This window comes from Sorghum bicolor, chromosome 8 (assembly GCF_000003195.3).
Source record: "Sorghum bicolor cultivar BTx623 chromosome 8, Sorghum_bicolor_NCBIv3, whole genome shotgun sequence".
NCBI classification, from domain to species: Eukaryota; Viridiplantae; Streptophyta; class Magnoliopsida; order Poales; family Poaceae; genus Sorghum; species Sorghum bicolor.
The window spans coordinates 17884255-17901401 of record NC_012877.2 but is presented as its reverse complement, the minus strand read 5'-3'; the positions used below and the strand labels follow the sequence as shown (position 1 = coordinate 17901401).

The window sequence follows — 17147 nt, the reverse complement described above, 5'->3', positions numbered from 1 at the left end:
TGCTGGATAAATGGGGGTGCTCTCCCCCAAGCTGGATTTTAACGTAATTTCTTCTGATGTAGCTAGCAGGTGGCGTAGGTGTATTTGAATGTTGGCTGCACCCTGATAGCGATTAGGATATCCTTCGTCTGCTAGTCTTCCTTGATCCTTGAATTCTGCGGAGCTCAAATAGACAACAAAGCTTTGTGGAACTGGTTAATTGTTAGCATAAAATCTCTTAGCCTTTATCATGTTGAGCTTCCTCTAATAAATATTACTCTCTTTAGTAGGATCATAAATTTATTTTTATATTTTCATTTTTACAGGACAAGAATATATTTATTTTATTTTTACGCCACCACAGTGAATGGGTTTTATGCCACGAGCATACTCACATGGGGCTTACTGTTTTTAACATTTTTATTTTCTTTTCAAGATAGCATGATTAACTAACAAGCTATTTAAGGAAAGTAAATAATTTAAGAAAAAAGGAAATACAGAAAGGATAAATATGGATAACTACCGATTTTACCTTTCGGCGAGGGTTCAATGTTTTAAGTCTTCTGAACAAGACTTCTCACTGTGTTCATTCTTTAGGTGCGTCATTTGAGTTAGGTGTGGACCTTGACATCTGCACCTCTTGATACGGTGTCACCCATGTTTTTCGTTTCCCAGCAGTTCGAAGTGCGGCGTTGGCAGCATCATCTTCCGTGTGTTTGTGCTCGTAGATCCAGGTCCTTCACTTGGTAGAGTCTGGGAGTTGGAAAACTCCTCCATGTTTTGCTCGAAGTGTATCCTGCTCATAGAGACAAGGCAGAGATCAAGTGCATGGGCCCTGTTGGTGGAAAACACCAACAGAACCAAAAGTGTATTTGTTCTTCTCTAACCCTAAGCATAGTGAGCAAGACAAAGTTGATGGATGATAAGATCATGAGTGTAGCATTTAAAACATTTGCCAGATCAGATCACTCAACCTTATGGAAAGATAATCTATCTAAGTAAATGTTTTTTACATGACTATCATTTTCCAAAGATCGGATGTGCAATATTTTAGCTCATATGGTTAAGAGTGTGGGATCAAGAAGGTAGTACCGGAAACAAAGATTAAAGGACTAAACATCTTGAATCAATTGGGTTGGTTAATTTGGAGTTATAAATCTTACATGTTTGTCTTTTTATCCATGTGCATGCCAGAATCAAGGAGAAGCTTATAACAGTGAACCTTAAGATGTTACCTTAATTGAAGAGTGATGGTACAATATCACCTTGTGGAAGCTTTTCTTTCTCAATGCATGGTTGTGCATCTTGTTCGTGGCACTCTTCGTCTCGTTCCATGGATTATCTCTCGAGCTATGTCTTTCTTGTGCAAATTATTAAACTTCATGTGTCTCCTTCTTTATCTCCATTCTTGTTGTTATTCTTCACTCTTTTACTTAAAGCCTGAATCGTGAAGATAACGGGATTGCTTTCCCTCAAGCTAAATGTTGACATAGTCTTTAATCTTGAATCCGCACAACACAGAGGTTCTTCAATATTCTTGAGCTTCAAAATGTGAGTGATGATTGCAGCGCTTCCAAGTTAATGAAGATATCTTGATCATTGGGGATTCTCTCTTTAAATCATGTTAAACTCAAATAGACAACAAAACTTGTGGCACCGATTAAACATTAGTAGTTGGCCACTTAACCCTTAGTTGTCCAAGCTTTTTAGATTTTTCTTAATTCTTTTTCTAAGTAGAGTTTCAACAAGATCTCTTTCTCAATATATATATTTTTTGGGTTTTAATCTTTCTATGAAGGAAAAAGGAAATGGAATAGGATGAATGCATGTTTATTTATTTTTATTATTTTTTATTCCACCACGGTGAATATCTGTGTGGGCTTTTACACACCACACAATTTATTCACATGGGGTTTTAGTATTTAAGATGCAATGAGTTATATAAAATATTTTTATTATATTTTCTAATGCAATAATAATGCAGAAAGATAAATATGTTATGGAGAAATAAATATGCTAAAAATAAATGCAGAAAAGATAAATACAATAAACCTACTAAAGCTAGTGATACATTAAATTAGCAGACATCAAGATCATTATCAAAATCTTCACACCAATTGCTTCCCCGGCAACGGCGCCAAAAATGCTTGTTGACATTCGTTAAGTGCAATAAGAATAAGAAAAATTCCGCAAGCGCACAGAACATTATCGTAGCATTTTACCGGGAGTATTCCAGGTATCGTTATTTATATTTTACCACTGGGAAGCTAAGGTCAAAGAATCTGATAACTTACTATCATGCATCTACTAATTTAATAAACCAACTAGACTAAAGTAGGGGTAAATGATATATGATAGGTAATAATATAAAGGTGAGAATTCTATGATAAATGCGTAGATAGCCATAGCGGGAGGACAACGAGAGAGACCTGGGTTTCTGTATACTTCTCTATTACTTCAGTTCTATGATAACAAAGAATGAATAGATATCGCAATCACATATTAGCACTTTGGGACACCAGAACACAAACCACAGAAAGAGATGAGAAGGAGGCTGGGAAGCTCTGACTACGGTCCTACAAACACCGATCCGAACGAGGTGGAATACGTCGACCGTTAGGGCTGTCACTACCCTAGGGCTACCACAACAATCCGCAGGACTGGGTGCAACCTCAGGTAACCTCTAGTATAGACACCATGTCTACACTAACGATTACTACTCTAATTACCATGAATAACTAGAGCACTCGATGCGAACGGAGATCCTATGCCAAAATATAACAACTACACTACTCGATAATAATAAAGGCATAAAAGTATATAGAGAAGATAAATATATTAAAGCATAAGTCTTACAATAAAGACATACCAAAACTCTGAAGACTTCTCCAAAACCGGAGCGCAGCTCCGCTCTCCCTGACTCCCGACTAGAACTAATCTACTACATTGGAATGTCTAGCCCTAATTCTCTATAGAGGAAAGGTTACCTTCGAGGGCACCTCTCAACTCTATAATGATATGTTCTCCTCCAGGGGCTAGGGGCATTGCTTATATAGTCCTCCTCCTTTGTGCGTTTTTGGTTCAGCAGGCAATGTGGTACTAAACTTTCCACCATATCTCATTAAAATGCACATAGGCCTTAATGGACCAAATTCTAATTTGAGCCCAATTAATCCCGCAGCTCTTTTATGTGGAGTCCTTCTTTTATTAACATTTCTTGATTCCGAACTCCAAATATAGCAAATAATATATGCATTTCGATCAGCTCGACGAGATCTTTGTAATGGTGTACTCCATTCTGTGATTGGTGCTTGTATCAGGGCGGGCGCCCAAGGATCAAGGGCGGGCGCCCAGGTCCCAGGCCCGTCTCGGCTCCGCTTCGGTCGAGTTGCTTCTTGAGTCTTCCTGATTATGGAAAATTGCTGCACACATTAATTCTCTATGTAAACCCGACGTGTGGGCCTTTCCTTCGTATTTCCTGATAACCCCCTGCAGAAATAGACAAACACCAAAACTCGTGGAAATCTGTTAGATGAAACCCTAAGTCTAGGTGTCGGTTGCATTTGGATCCTTTTTCATGATTAGTTGACGGTTAAATGTGAGCATTAAGGACCGTCAATAGCCCCTGAGATTGTTGGTGTGAGAAACCAATTTTTCACCAACACATCTTTTGACACGCCCGGTGGGACATTGAGTCAACGACATGGAGAATGAGAACGTGCTCAATGTCACTCTGGATGAACTCTCGGATTCGTTGAAGGAATTGGTTGAAACTGCTGTAAACCAATACGAAGAGAAGTGCTTGCTTTCTTTCAGTAGAACCAGTTATAAGAAGGTATATCAGAAGACTCTTTTCCCGAGGGTAATTCTAGAAGGAGAACGTGATCCTACTATTCAAATCTAACATCAAGCTATGAGTGAAACTATCAGCATAGTGTTGGCATTTCTTAATGTAGTCACTAGGAGTAGGCAGAGAGCGCATCCCTAGCCACTGTGCCAGAAATGTTGGGTGTCGATTTTACTTAGACACATCACTAAAGTATAGTAGTGTCACTAGTATTGACCTTGATAGTTCCTTGATCTCTTTTAGATATTAATCTGCAAGTGCATGGAGCTATTGTTTGTAGCATTTCACCAGTTGAGTATTTAGGTATCGTTATTTGTATTTTCCCAAAGGAAGGCATTTGATTAAGATTTTGATATGATCATGAATAGTAGTACTATGCAAATTAACTAGCTACTCATGCAGGGGTAAGGATTGATAGTAGAGATAGTAGACAAACAAATGAGCTCATCTCAAATGATAAATAAAAGAGAAACTAATAAAATAAGATTTCTAGACGAGCAGGCATTAATGAAGTATAGTCATGTTACGGTTAGTTAATATTCATAAAATTCACATAATTAGGATTAGTGCTAATTGTGATATGGATTAGGAGAACATGCCGTACTGGTCTGTCATCAACCGTCATGCCAATTTAGACTCTTACATCCCAAACAAACAGGGGGAATGCCAAGGACGGAGAGGGCTATCACCACCTGCCACCATCCACCTCACTAAAGCAAGGGCCATGTAGACACTTGCCTCTCCATACCCAGGCACCTCGCCTACGTATGCAGAGTCTACCACAGGACTCCGACTCTACGGATCGACAAGTTATGAATTGGGCACACCTTGCGGTGCAATGAACCACTGTTGACATGGTTTTTGGATACGGGTCAAGATGATTAAGAAGAACCAATCGGCAATAGGGAGATTATTGTATTGTGCCAGCAGAAGAGTGTCGATGGAATCAACTGATAATGGTTAGTGCCAATGGGAGGTGATAATCGATAAGAGGGGTTCTTTTAGTTTAGATTCAGTATAAGGTCAGAGGTGGTAGTTGCTGATTGTTGCCAATAGAACTTATGGTTGCCGATGCCAATGAAGGAAAACACGAAGACTACTGCTAGAGAGGCATGTGCATGCCGATGGGACAGGAGCCGATGAGGATTTCATCATGATTAAGGTGGACATAGGAATAGATAGATGTTGTTTTCTTCTTTCTATAATTATTAGAGTATGCCTTAAATATAAGAGTCCAGTTACTTTAGTTGAGTCCTACTCATATTTGGTTGTAACTCTTTAGGCTAGGGTATAAATATAGACCTAGCAGCAATGTAAAAGATATATCAATCAATATCAAACCAAGTTTATTCATATTTTCACATCTACTTTTCGACGACTTCGTCAATTCGCATACGTTTCTGTTTACAAGTTCTCAATGATTTGGCGAGTTACACTCGACAATTCTCGAGTTCTGCATGAGTACCTCTTGGTCGTGACAACCGGGCACATCGCTGTTGTCGAGGCCAAAGTATTCAAGTTATCACCTTTGTCAATGATCAAGTTAAATCGACTGGCATGCCTTGACATCAAAATCGGGTATTAGCCCTTTGTGTTTGCAGAGATATTTTTGCATCAACACATCTTTTGGCACGCCTGGAGGGGCAAATCAACAAAGATCAACATGCTTAGTTCTGAAGTCGACGCGGACAACGTCATCGGCATGACAAAGGTCGATCTCAGGGAAGAACATAAGCAAGCTATGGTGAAGGATATGGAGGAGTACAAGCAGCTTTGTCTAAAATCTTTCATCCTGAACAGGAGTGGGGAAGTCATCCAGAAGCAAGATCTACCGTTGCCTCGGCAGGTTACCTTTGACCCTAATCCTAGTAAACTTCAAGAAATGGTTAATTCTGCAATTAATCATGCTTTGATTAACCACTCCAACATGTTGTCCAACACTGTTTACAACGCTGTGATCCGAACTTCCAAAGAGGGACAGACACCACCACTTTATGCTGGCCTAGCCTATCATCAGCCAGGATTATCATCGGTTGTAGCTCCATCGGCTCCTTGAGCCGTTGTGGGTACAGAACTCACATCTCCTCTAAGTACGGCGGGATTTGTTAATGAACAATCTACACTGATGAGATCAGATCCAATGACTTCAGGAGGGCGGGTTCAACTTGTTGACATCATTTTTAGGCGCAAGACAGGATGGCTAGGGAGAGCTGATTGGCAGTTAGAAAAATACTGTGTCAAACCGATGAGATGATTGCCGATGGTAGGTAATGCCGATGATAGTATGACAGGTGGAAGATGTTGTTGGACTGAGTGTTGAGATGATAGCTACTGATCATTGCCGATTGAGTGCTGATGACCGATGATCGCCGATACCGATGAAGGAGGGTATAGAAATTGCTAAGGAAGATACAAGGGGGCAATGAAATATGCCGATGAAGCAGAACCGATGAAAACTGTCATTGTAATTGAAGCCAGTGCTGAAGTAGATAGGTGGTAGGTTTCCATATTTGTTAGATGTTTGCACTATGAAAAGTACTGTTTTGTTTAGAATTAAAGTCCTAGTCGTATACGGTTGTGACTCTTTAGGTCAGGGTATAAATATAGACCTAGTAGCAATGTAAGAAGGACAATCAATCAATATCATACACTAGTTTTACATCTACTGTCACATCTACTTTTTCGATGACTTCGTCAACTTGCACATTTTCTTTCTTTTACGAGTTCTTAAGGATTCATCGAGCCATACTCGACGAATTCTCGAGTTCCGCCTGAGTACCTCTAGGTCGTGACATCCGGGCGCATCGCTGTTGTCGGGACCAAAGTATTCAAGCTATCACCTTTGTCGATTGTTAGGTCAAATCGGCTGGCACGCCTCAACGTTTGAATCGGGTATTAGCCCTTTGTGTTTGCAGATCTATTTTTGTATCAACACATCTTTTGGCACGCCTAGTGGGACAAATCTATCAACAAGATCAACATGGCTACTACTGAGCTCAACGTAGGCAATGTCATTGCTGTGACAAAAGCTGATCTCAAAGATGAACAGAAGCAGGCCATGGAGAGGGTTATGGAGGAATACAGGCAACTTTGTCTGAAGTCATTCATTATGAACAGGAGCGGGGAAGTTATCCAGAAGCAGGACTTGCCGATGCCACAGTAGGTTACTTTTGATCCCAATCCTGGTAAATTGCAAGACATGCTTAATACTGCTGTTAATCATGCTTTGATCAATCACTCCAACGTGCTGTCCAATATTGTTTACAATGCTGAGGTTCGAACTTTTATAGAAGGATAGACACCACCATTTTATGCTGGTCCGGCCTACAATCAGTCAGGATTATCATCGGTCATAGCTCCATTGGCTCCTCCGGCCGTCGCAGGCACAGAAGCTACTTCTCCTCCAAATACATTAGGACTGACTAATGAGCAATCTACACTGATGAGATCTGCTCCAATGACCTCAGAGGGACGAATTCAACTCAACAAAGATCTATCGGCATCGGCTATGTCAGGGTCTATATTTTAGAACTGTCAGGTTCCGCCACTCTGGTGGGGATATGGTATGCCCTCAGAGTTCATTGCAAATAGCTCTGGAACATATCAGATAGCTGACTTAGCAGGGAAGGCTCCTGTGACATCGACACCTCCAGTTTCGCCGATGACTCAAGTTCCTCAGTATTCTACAACTACTACTGTGAGACCTGTTACTGGGAATTTTCAAATGCCAACGTTCCAGATGCCTAATGCAAATTCATCGGCAAATCCATTACCGACTCAACAGAGGTTTATGACTCAGACAGATTATGTTAACCCAACCATAACAACCAATTATCAGCCATCGGCAGGACCTGCGCCGATGAAAGCTAATAATGGTTGGATAGGGCAGCTTGTCTTCCCACATGCAACACAGCAGAATCATCAGGCTGCGTGGTTTCAGCAAGGACAGATGCAAGTCGGTTTTCAGAACCAGGGGCCGGTAAATCAACCGATGAATCTCACCCAGCAGATCGGTAGCCAACAAGCTATGGTTAATATGATGTTTCCTGGAGATCATGTACCACAAAGACATGTGGAAGCTTACTAGCAGGTGCCAGAAATTCAACCCGTACATCGGCAGGATGTCGATACCTATTGGGCTGATAAGATAGCAGAAGATATGAGAGACCAGGTTGGGATAAAACCTAAGGTTAATACTTATTCTTATCGGACACCATATCCTCCTGCTTATGATTTGATTCCACTCCCAAATCGGTACAAGGTACCAGATTTTACTAAGTTCTCTGGACAAGCTGACACATCAACTATGGAACACGTCAATCGGTTCAACATCCAGTGTGGAGAAGCTGCTAACAGAGATGAGTTAAGAGTTCGTTTATTTTCATGGTCTTTGTCGAGAACGGCATTTACCTAGTTTATCAAGTTGCCTCCAAACTCAGTCATTACGTGGGCCGATCTAGAGAAGCAGTTTCACAAGTATTTCTTTTCTAGAGTGCATGAGAAAAAGATCACCAATTTAGTAAGACTGAGACAACATAATGACGAATCGGTGGAAAGCTTTGTGTAGAGGCTGCGAGATGTAAAGAACAAGTGTTATAGTCTGGTTCTGGACGATCGGCAGTTAGCCGATTTGGCTTTCCAAGGGTTATTGCCACATATCAAAGATAAATATGCTTCTCAGGAATTTGAAAGCTTGAGTCATTTGGTGCAGAGGATTTCTGATCAAGATATCAAGACTTTTGAACCTATAAAAACTTGGAATAAGAAAGTATCATTTGTTGATGAGGCAGTGCATTCTGATTCTGATGAAGAACCAGTCATCGCCTTGGCAGAGTGGGTGAAAAAAAGCTGATGTCTTGTCCTTTGGTTAAAAGGAACCAGAAAAGTTTGCTTTTGATATCACCAAAGCCAATAGGATATTTGATTTCTTGCTTCAGGAAGGACAAATTAAATTGTCACCTAATCATGCAATCCCATCGGCAGAAGAGCTAAAGAAAATCAAATATTGCAAATGGCGTAATGCAACATCACATAGCACAAACGAATGTAAAGTGTTTAGGTAGCAATTGCAATCGGCTATAGAATCTGAGAGAATTAAGTTTGATAGTTCAAAAACTTAGAAGCCGATGAAGATTGACCAACATCCCTTTCCTACAAATATGTTAGATGCCAAAGGTAAGACTAAGGTCTTAACATCAGAAGCAGCTGAAAAGAGCGTATCGGTAGATCCTCAGCATCAAGTAACTACCCATGACGCCAAGGGAAAGGGTTTTATAAAGGTAGGTAGTAGTTGTTCTGACCGACCTCCCCGATCTGGTGTTGTAATTACCCATAGGCGGCAATGGGAAACTTGGCAACAACGGGAGGATCGATATCGGCGTCAGCAAGAAGACCGGCGTCAAGAGGCACTACACCCCAACACCGAGATTGCCAATAGAAGATCTGACGCAAAAAGCACATACAGCGATAGACCGTCTGGCGCGAAAAAACTATAGCGACAGACTTCTGCAGCCGGAGAAAGTGCTGCCGCTAAAAAACTTTGGCGTCACACAACAGTTTTAGCGACAGATAGTCTATTACCATGAATATTTATAGCGACAGATACTCCATTGCTAATCTTTAGCTACAGATAGTTCGTTGTCATGCATTAGCGATAGATGATTCAACACAACATATATTTACAGCGACAGATCGTTTAACAGTCCAATTTAATGTACAAAAAAATACAATTTTGAGCACATATAAAAACGTTATCGAAATCTTAATATAGTGTCCACAAGCCATGAAGATACACAGCCACATACATATAATATCCAAATTTGTCCTTACATTACATCCAGCAAAAGTGGACCACCAAATGTATTTGTCTTGCTATACATCACACATCCAGCACGGTCAAGCGCCAAAAGAATTACAGTAGTACTTTGTCTTGTCATACATCACACATCCAGCAAGGTCAAGCACCAAAAGAATTAGACACTAGTACTTTGTGTTTTTGATTCTCAGGTTTGTGCACAGAATCTCATTTCTAGGTCTAAGAAGTCAAAGACAAAAGGAATGACTTGCCAAAAGGTAGAGCTCATCCATCGGCAGAATAATATTCCAGAAACTCAAGTCAAAAGCTAGTTTGGAGCACTTCCAGAAAAACAGAACCATGTAATCAGCAACTATAGACCTCATTTGGTGCGACAAATGTCTGTAACATTCAGTGAAGTTTAAATTAGAACAGTAAATTCACATCAGCTAAGAGAAACATGGTTCTGGTTTGTGCCTTAGAGTAATTTTAGCAAAGAGAAAATGGGAACATAAAGTCACAGAAGCACATAAAGTCTGGAAGATATGATGGTTAGTGGACAGGAACTATTTCACAAGATGAGTGCAGTTCATGACTTAGAAAATACTATGAAAGCCATAGGGAAGAGCACCTCTGCTCTTATTTAGATAAACAAAACTGAGCAGTAATTTTAGCTAAGAGAAAGGGAAGAGCGCCTCTGCTCCTATTCAGATAAACAAGACTGCTGGTTTCTAACTTTTCTATGTGCTGAAATCATCAATTCTATAGTAGTAGAACAGTGAGTTAAATCAGTAGTTGAGGACGAACAGAATGTTAGATTTGCCTTCGAAAATTATTTCTATGTGCTCAATTTGCTCACTAGGATATTACAAATTGGCACTATGTTTTACAGTTTGATGAAATAAAATTAGGAACATACCTACTGTGCTCTTGAGAGGTCCAGATGCCTTCTTCTTGCATTCCTTAATCTACACATATAGGATTAATAATTAGGAACATTGGTCATGCATCTTAGATCATAGCAAAATAAAAATTATGTCAAGTGTAGTTTGTTACTTTATTGTATGGCCATGCGATGGTCATCTTGAGAGCACTAGCCATAGTCTGCACATCGCCATAAGCTCGGGGCAGCAGAGCATCTCTTTTCATCACAACATTAACAACTACTTCACAGTATTCATTCCCAAGAGGCTCGCCTCCTACCATGGTGTTTGGATTAGTTGATGTGACTGTTCCCCTAGCCACAGCTAAATCAGATCTCAACATAGCAAATAATATCACATCGCTGCCAACCTAAAATAAATAATGCGCTCATAAAAATTTTAAAGCAACATATATGGAACCATAAATTAATGCATGAAGACAATAAAATTACAAGGTTATCATGAGAAAAGCGAGGGCCATCATTTGTTGGTGTAGTTCTCTTGTTCCTAGATGAATGGGCCACATCATGTCTAAGGGGCAGCAAGCTCTCACCAATTCTAGCCTGAAGTAAAGATACAGTCATGAGAGTTGCAAAACATGAAATATATTTAAATCATAGAGAAATATTGTGCAGCATTGCAAAATTATACGTCTATCATTTGTTGTAGTGGTCATGTTAATAGCTGATAGGGCTGCAACAGTCCTAGGGGGAAGCAAGCTCTCTTGTGCTACAACCTAAAACAAATCATGCACTAATGAGAATTATAAAACATGGGACATATTTAAATCATAGAGAAATATTGTTGCAGCATTGCAAAACTACATGTGTATCATTTGTTGAGGTGGTCATGTTAATAGTTGATCGGGCTGCAACAGTCCTAGGGGGCAGCAAGCTCTCTTGTGCCGCAACCTAAAAGAAATCATGCACTAATGAGAACTATAAAACATGGAACATATCTAAAGTCATAAAGAAAAACATAGCAGCAGCATAGCAAGACTACATGTGAATCGTTTGCAAAGCAAGGGTGGATATCACTTGGTGCAGTATTCATGTGCATAGCTGACCAGACAGCTACAGCAGGCCTAATGGGGGTCAAGTTCTCTCCAATTTGAACCTGAAATAAACAATTCACTTATGAGAATTGTGGAGAAGGGAACATTTTTTAAATCACACATAAATGATTTGTAAGGGTGAACATTTGGTGTTGTTATGTTCATAGCTGATTGGGTTGCACCATGCCTACATGGAAGCAGGTCCTCGTCCTCCTCTCCATACCGATCATTTTCTTCATCCTATACATAATTATCATAATTTTTAGGCTGAGGATCATTATGTGCCTCATCGATATGTTCTTCAGGTGTCAGACTCTACACAAGAATCATAACAATACTATTTATTAGCTTCGATCAGTGAAATATATGGGCACATTAAGATGTGTAAAGACATAATTTATTCCAAGTTCTATACCGCATATTGTCTTGAATTAGAACCATGTTGTGACAGGACTTCAACATTTGTCCTTACTTGTGCCAACCTTTCCTCTTCCAATTCCAAAATACGTTGCTCAAGAGCTCTATTCTTACTTTCAGCATTCTGTCGAGCAATAATTTCCATTTGCATCCTTGTTGACATGAGTGCTTTGAGCCCTGGGGTACCAACCTCTTGGGGAGTTGGTCCCAGACCCAAAACACGAACATGTCCTCTTGGCCTTCTTGAATTTTTTTATCCTTCGACTCTAGTTGAGCTTCAACAATGGCTTTAAGCTCATCCTACAAGACATGAATAAATAAAGTGTATACAACATATTCATGTTTCTTTTTGATAAAACTTACAATCGTTCCTGCTGCCTCCCTTAAAGGCACACCATTCATTGTTGTATGTGTATTAATATACACTTCATCTCTTTGAGGGGGACGTCCAAGTGTTTTACCCTACAGGTTTTATAACCATGTATACATGAAAGGCCATAAAATAATATAATTGGTGAGTAAAATGATAGAATTCAGTACCAAATTATAACTACGACAAGCATGACTAATGCTTCCAGATGTATGATGAACCCTCAACTTCGCACTATTTGATTTTCCTCTTTCAGTGGGAGCCTATGGTAGAAATTATGACTTGCACAATCATAGACAAGCAATAGAAAAGAGATTTTGATATGAACTTTAGCTTACTTGATATTCAGGAGACCTCCAAAACATAATAAGATCATTCAAGTCTTCATCATTTAATATATTTTTAAGTCTTTCCTTCATTTGTTCATCTGTTAATATTTCATCAAAATACTTGTCTTTTAAGTCTGCCTTGTAGTCCTTCCACTTCTTTGCAGCTGTATCCATAAACCAATTCTTGGCAGCAGCATCCACATCATAGAATGCCTAATTTTCCAATGGAAATGAGCCATTAGATAATATACAAGTTGTACTAAGTTGTTATTCTGCACATATTATACTTGCTGCTATGAATTGGATAACTTCCATAAGGTCAGACAATTACCTGCAAGTTATCCCAAACTTCAAGCTTCTTTCCAAGGGGAACAGCCCTCCAATCGTTAAATCCAACTGGTAATTTCTTTCTCACTAGACAGCCAATCGCACTAGCAAACTTCCTACAATCATCTGCTACAGGCTGACCATATTGATTGAGATTTATTTTAGGCATATCAGCTGTCCTTGAGAATATGTCATTCATTGTGGTGATGCCCCTTCCTTTCCTCTTATAAGTACCATTGTGCAAATCTATACAGATGAAAACATAAATCTGAAAATTTTAGAAAAATAGCACATGTTCTTAGAAACTATAGCAAGAAACAGCAACAAATGTCCTTAGAAATTTTAGAAATACAAACATTTATTGTTACATAATAATTCCCCAACTAGTTCATAATCAGGATCATCAGTTATCTACTCATTTGCAGACTCTACATAATTTCGTTGTGGTCTTGGTCGCAAATTATGATGTTCAATGGCTGCATCACTTGTGTTATGATTTCTCTACAGGAAAATACACATGGAAGGCTCAATCTGTGTGTTTATAGTGATTCTAAAGAATCATGGTAAATTTGGTTAAATATATTAACACAAACGTTAGACATTGTGGTTTATAGAGAACAAAATGAAGCAGCTGTGAAATTCTTTTAGTATAATAATGCTGCAGCTATACTGAATGATCTGTTTTTCTCGATCAAATGTTGCAGGGATGCCATCTAAAATTATTATCTGTATTCATACTCATTTATAATTGTTCCAACACTATTGTACATGGCTAACCTTTGTTCTTTTAGTTGGTTGGGCAGGCTTGAGTGCAGCTCTTAGCTCACGAACACCAAGGGAATCCATCTTCTCTTGGTTTCTTGCAACATGTTCCCATTTCTGCCTCTCATACTCAGTCATGCCATCAGCTTCATTACCCCTTCCTCTTGCGCTTGACATTTTTTCTCCTAAGAAGGTACAAAGGAATTAGCAATCATTTCCTTGTTGGTTTGATCTCCCACTAATATGGCCCAACGGCCTTATTGGGCCTTGACTCGCGCCCTGATCGGGGGCGCCCAACCCTATATGGTTGGTGGGGCCCCGTCGCACTGCGCTATAAATAAGAGGTGGGGGCCGGCGGCACTGTTCACGACTTGAACAGTTGCCACTCCTCCCAACCGACATCCAAACCCTAGAAACCCTAACCGATCCAGGGAGCGCAGCCAGCGACGGGAAGACTCACCGACGCCGGATCTGCGCCGTCTCGACGTCCGCATCACTGCCACCACCGACGTCGTCGAAGATCAACCCCGCCACTGACGTGATGGCCTCGGGATCGTCTTCCGCCGCCCCTGCTGCTCCTACCGTCGACGGTCTAATCCTATTAATCCCGATCTATTTAATCCTTGTATTTACAGTTCTTGTATTAGATCTTGTATAAGGATATGCATATGTTGTTTACAAATCAAAGAACATACCCACCTAGATCTACTGCTAGTCGATCCTATGAACAGATTATGTCTATCAATGGTATCAGTCGCCTATCTAGTTAGTAGATCTAGATCTCGGGAACAGAAGAAAGAAAATAAATTGTTTCGAATCCAGAACACTAGATCGAGATCAAGAACATAGAACCCTAACCCTAGAATTTTTTTTCCTGCTTCTCACCGTCACCAACCAACGGACACGCGACAAAAGCGCCGACACGAGGCCATTCGACGGCGGTGCGTTCACCCAGTGGGGAGCGCGCACGCCGGCGAAGGGGCCCGCGACGGTGCTGGCTTCTCCATCCACGGCCTCCTCTGCCGGCCGTGTTGCTGCTCCTATACAGCAGTAGAAGATGGGGAGAAAGAAACAGAGGGTTGCGGCACGGTAGAGAAGGGAGAGAAGGAGGGAGCACCGGCCGGACTTGGTCCGATGGCGGCCATCCGCCGCCGCCGGTGGCCTGCTGCTGCTGAGTGCGGCGCAGTATAGAGAGAGAAGGGAAATGGAGAAATGAGCTAGGGTTTTGAGGGGGCCGGCTGCTGGGGGCTTTTTTATACCACCGATTTTCGCTCTCAGCCGTTGGATATAGATGAACGGTCCAGATCGGGCGCCACCGCGTTGGGCCAGAATCGGCCCAGGCGGGGGACGACTTTGCCGGCCCAGGCCCAGGTTGCGGCCTGGGCGCGGGGCAGCGCTGCGCACAGCTCGGTAGTGGGCCGATTTTTCCCACTGGGCCGAAACACAGAATCAAAAAAAACGCGCTGCTGGGCTCGCTGGGCCGCGCGTGCGCCAGCTGCTACCGGGCCGCGCGCGCGAGCAGCCGCGTGGGCCGCGAGTTTGCCCAGGCCGAAATGGCCATCCACACAAGAAATCACACAGTTTTTCCTTTTTTCTTTTTCCAGAAGCAGTTTTATGCATATTTAATTAAATTTTGCATAGATTTTATTACTTTTCTCTGTATAATTTTGGTCCAACGATAATTTTATTCAGAGAATAGTAAAGTATTCAGATGTTTCTAGAAAATAGATAAAGAAATTATTAAAGATTCCGCTGCGTATTTACAGATACTTGTTTCACTATTAAATTCGAACCAACGGGAGAATTTAATTTTGAAAATAGATATGTTTTCCAGATTATTATAATATTGTTATTATTCTGACCAACGTTGATTAATGGCATTATTATGATGTAATTAAAAGATTATTATGCATTAATTCTATTTCTGCCCAACGGTGATATAGTTTTATTGCATAAACAGTTGTATGTTTTAATTTTGACCAACGTTGATACTAAGGCATACAATTGTGATTATTTATGTTCTCACCCAGAGGTTTGTATTTCAGGAGCTTACTCATTGATGACGTTCATCAACAGCATTCCACCACTCAAAGGGGACAACTACGTTGAGTGGAGGAAAAAGATCGACATGGCCTTCACCTTTGCTGAGGTGGACTGGGTCCTTGACATAGAGCGTCCCGTCCAGCCCGTGCCACCTGTGCGGGCAACAGATGAGACAGATGATGCATGGCAGAAAAGAGAAAGAGAGTTTGCTCCCATCCAGATGTCTTATGACCTTGAAAAGAAAAAGTGGGAATCAGCAAACAAGAAATGTAAAACGCTTGTACAGAACACGATGGAGTCTCACATATCAGATTCCATTCCAGTAGTAGACAGCGTTAAAGATTACCTAGATACTATAAAGAGGCAGTTTACTGGCTCTACAAAAACGTATGCAACAGAAATGATCAAAGAACTGATCTCACAGAAATATACTGGTGGTGGCACTGGTATTAGAGAGCACATCCTTAGAATGAGTCACTTCGCATCTAAAATCAAAAAGTTCAAGGATCTCACTATTACTGATGCTTTCCTTGTTCATTTGGTTTTTGCGTCGTTGCCAAAAGAATTTGAAACCTTTGTTGTTAACTACAACATGCAACCAGAAACATGGGACTTAGAAAAGACTATTGCTATGTGTGCTCAAGAAGAAGAGAGAATCAAAGCTTCAAATGGTGGTTCAATCAACCATTTGAGGGACAACAAGAAAAAGATTTACCATTCTCCTTCAAAGAACAAGGGAAAGGGCCCTATGCAGCAACAGGGCAAGCCTTCCACCCAGCACCAGGGCCAGAACCATTCTCAGCCTACCATGCAGCATCTCCCTCAACAGAACCAGTTTGTAGTGAACCAAAACCAATGTCTCTACTGCAAGAAAGAAGGACACTACAAGAAAAGATGCCCTGATTGGCTACAGATGAAACTCAGATCATGTGGTGAGAATATTATTACCTTTGTAAATGAATCCCTGTATATAAGTTATTCTAAATCCACTTGGTGGGTTGACTCAGGTGCAACTGTTCATGTTGCTAATTCTTTACAGGGGTTCAGCTCGACAAGGACGACAGCAAGAAGAGAAAGACACATTAGAGTGGCGAATGGAGTCAGAGCAGATGTTGAAGCTGTTGGCGATGTCTCCCTGGAGCTTGCTAGTGGCTTCACACTTTTACTTAGAGATGTCCTTTATGTTCCTTCGCTTCAGAGAAATTTGATTAGTGTTTCACATTTGGACGATGATAATTTTGCTTGTCATTTTGGTGATGGCAAGTGCCAGATTTATTGTAATAATGACTGTGTTGGTGTTGC

At 40.8% G+C, this 17147-nt stretch overlaps 1 protein-coding gene and 1 long non-coding RNA gene across 2 annotated transcripts; both read right to left on the bottom strand.

Moving 5' to 3' along the window:
• On the bottom strand, positions 10540-12151 carry LOC8061213. The gene is made up of 7 exons (XR_002455534.1): positions 12013-12151; positions 11546-11912; positions 11368-11454; positions 11195-11279; positions 10996-11106; positions 10677-10913; positions 10540-10588 (listed from the first exon to the last, which is right to left on the bottom strand). It is a non-coding gene; the product is annotated as an uncharacterized LOC8061213 (long non-coding RNA).
• On the bottom strand, positions 12714-13268 carry LOC110437525. Its single transcript, XM_021465998.1, has 2 exons — positions 13045-13268; positions 12714-12926 (listed from the first exon to the last, which is right to left on the bottom strand). Exons 1-2 carry the CDS (start codon positions 13237-13239, stop codon positions 12714-12716), a joined length of 408 nt encoding a protein of 135 aa, XP_021321673.1. The 5' UTR covers positions 13240-13268.

Bases quoted from the DNA above. Each gene is read 5' to 3' on its own strand.
- LOC110437525 (XM_021465998.1), bottom strand. From the start codon at position 13,239: ATGAATGACATATTCTCAAGGACAGCTGATATGCCTAAAATAAATCTC. The intron at 12,927-13,044 runs GTAATTGTCTGA...TTGGAAAATTAG, and splicing joins AAGTTTGGGATAACTTGCAG to GCATTCTATGATGTGGATGC.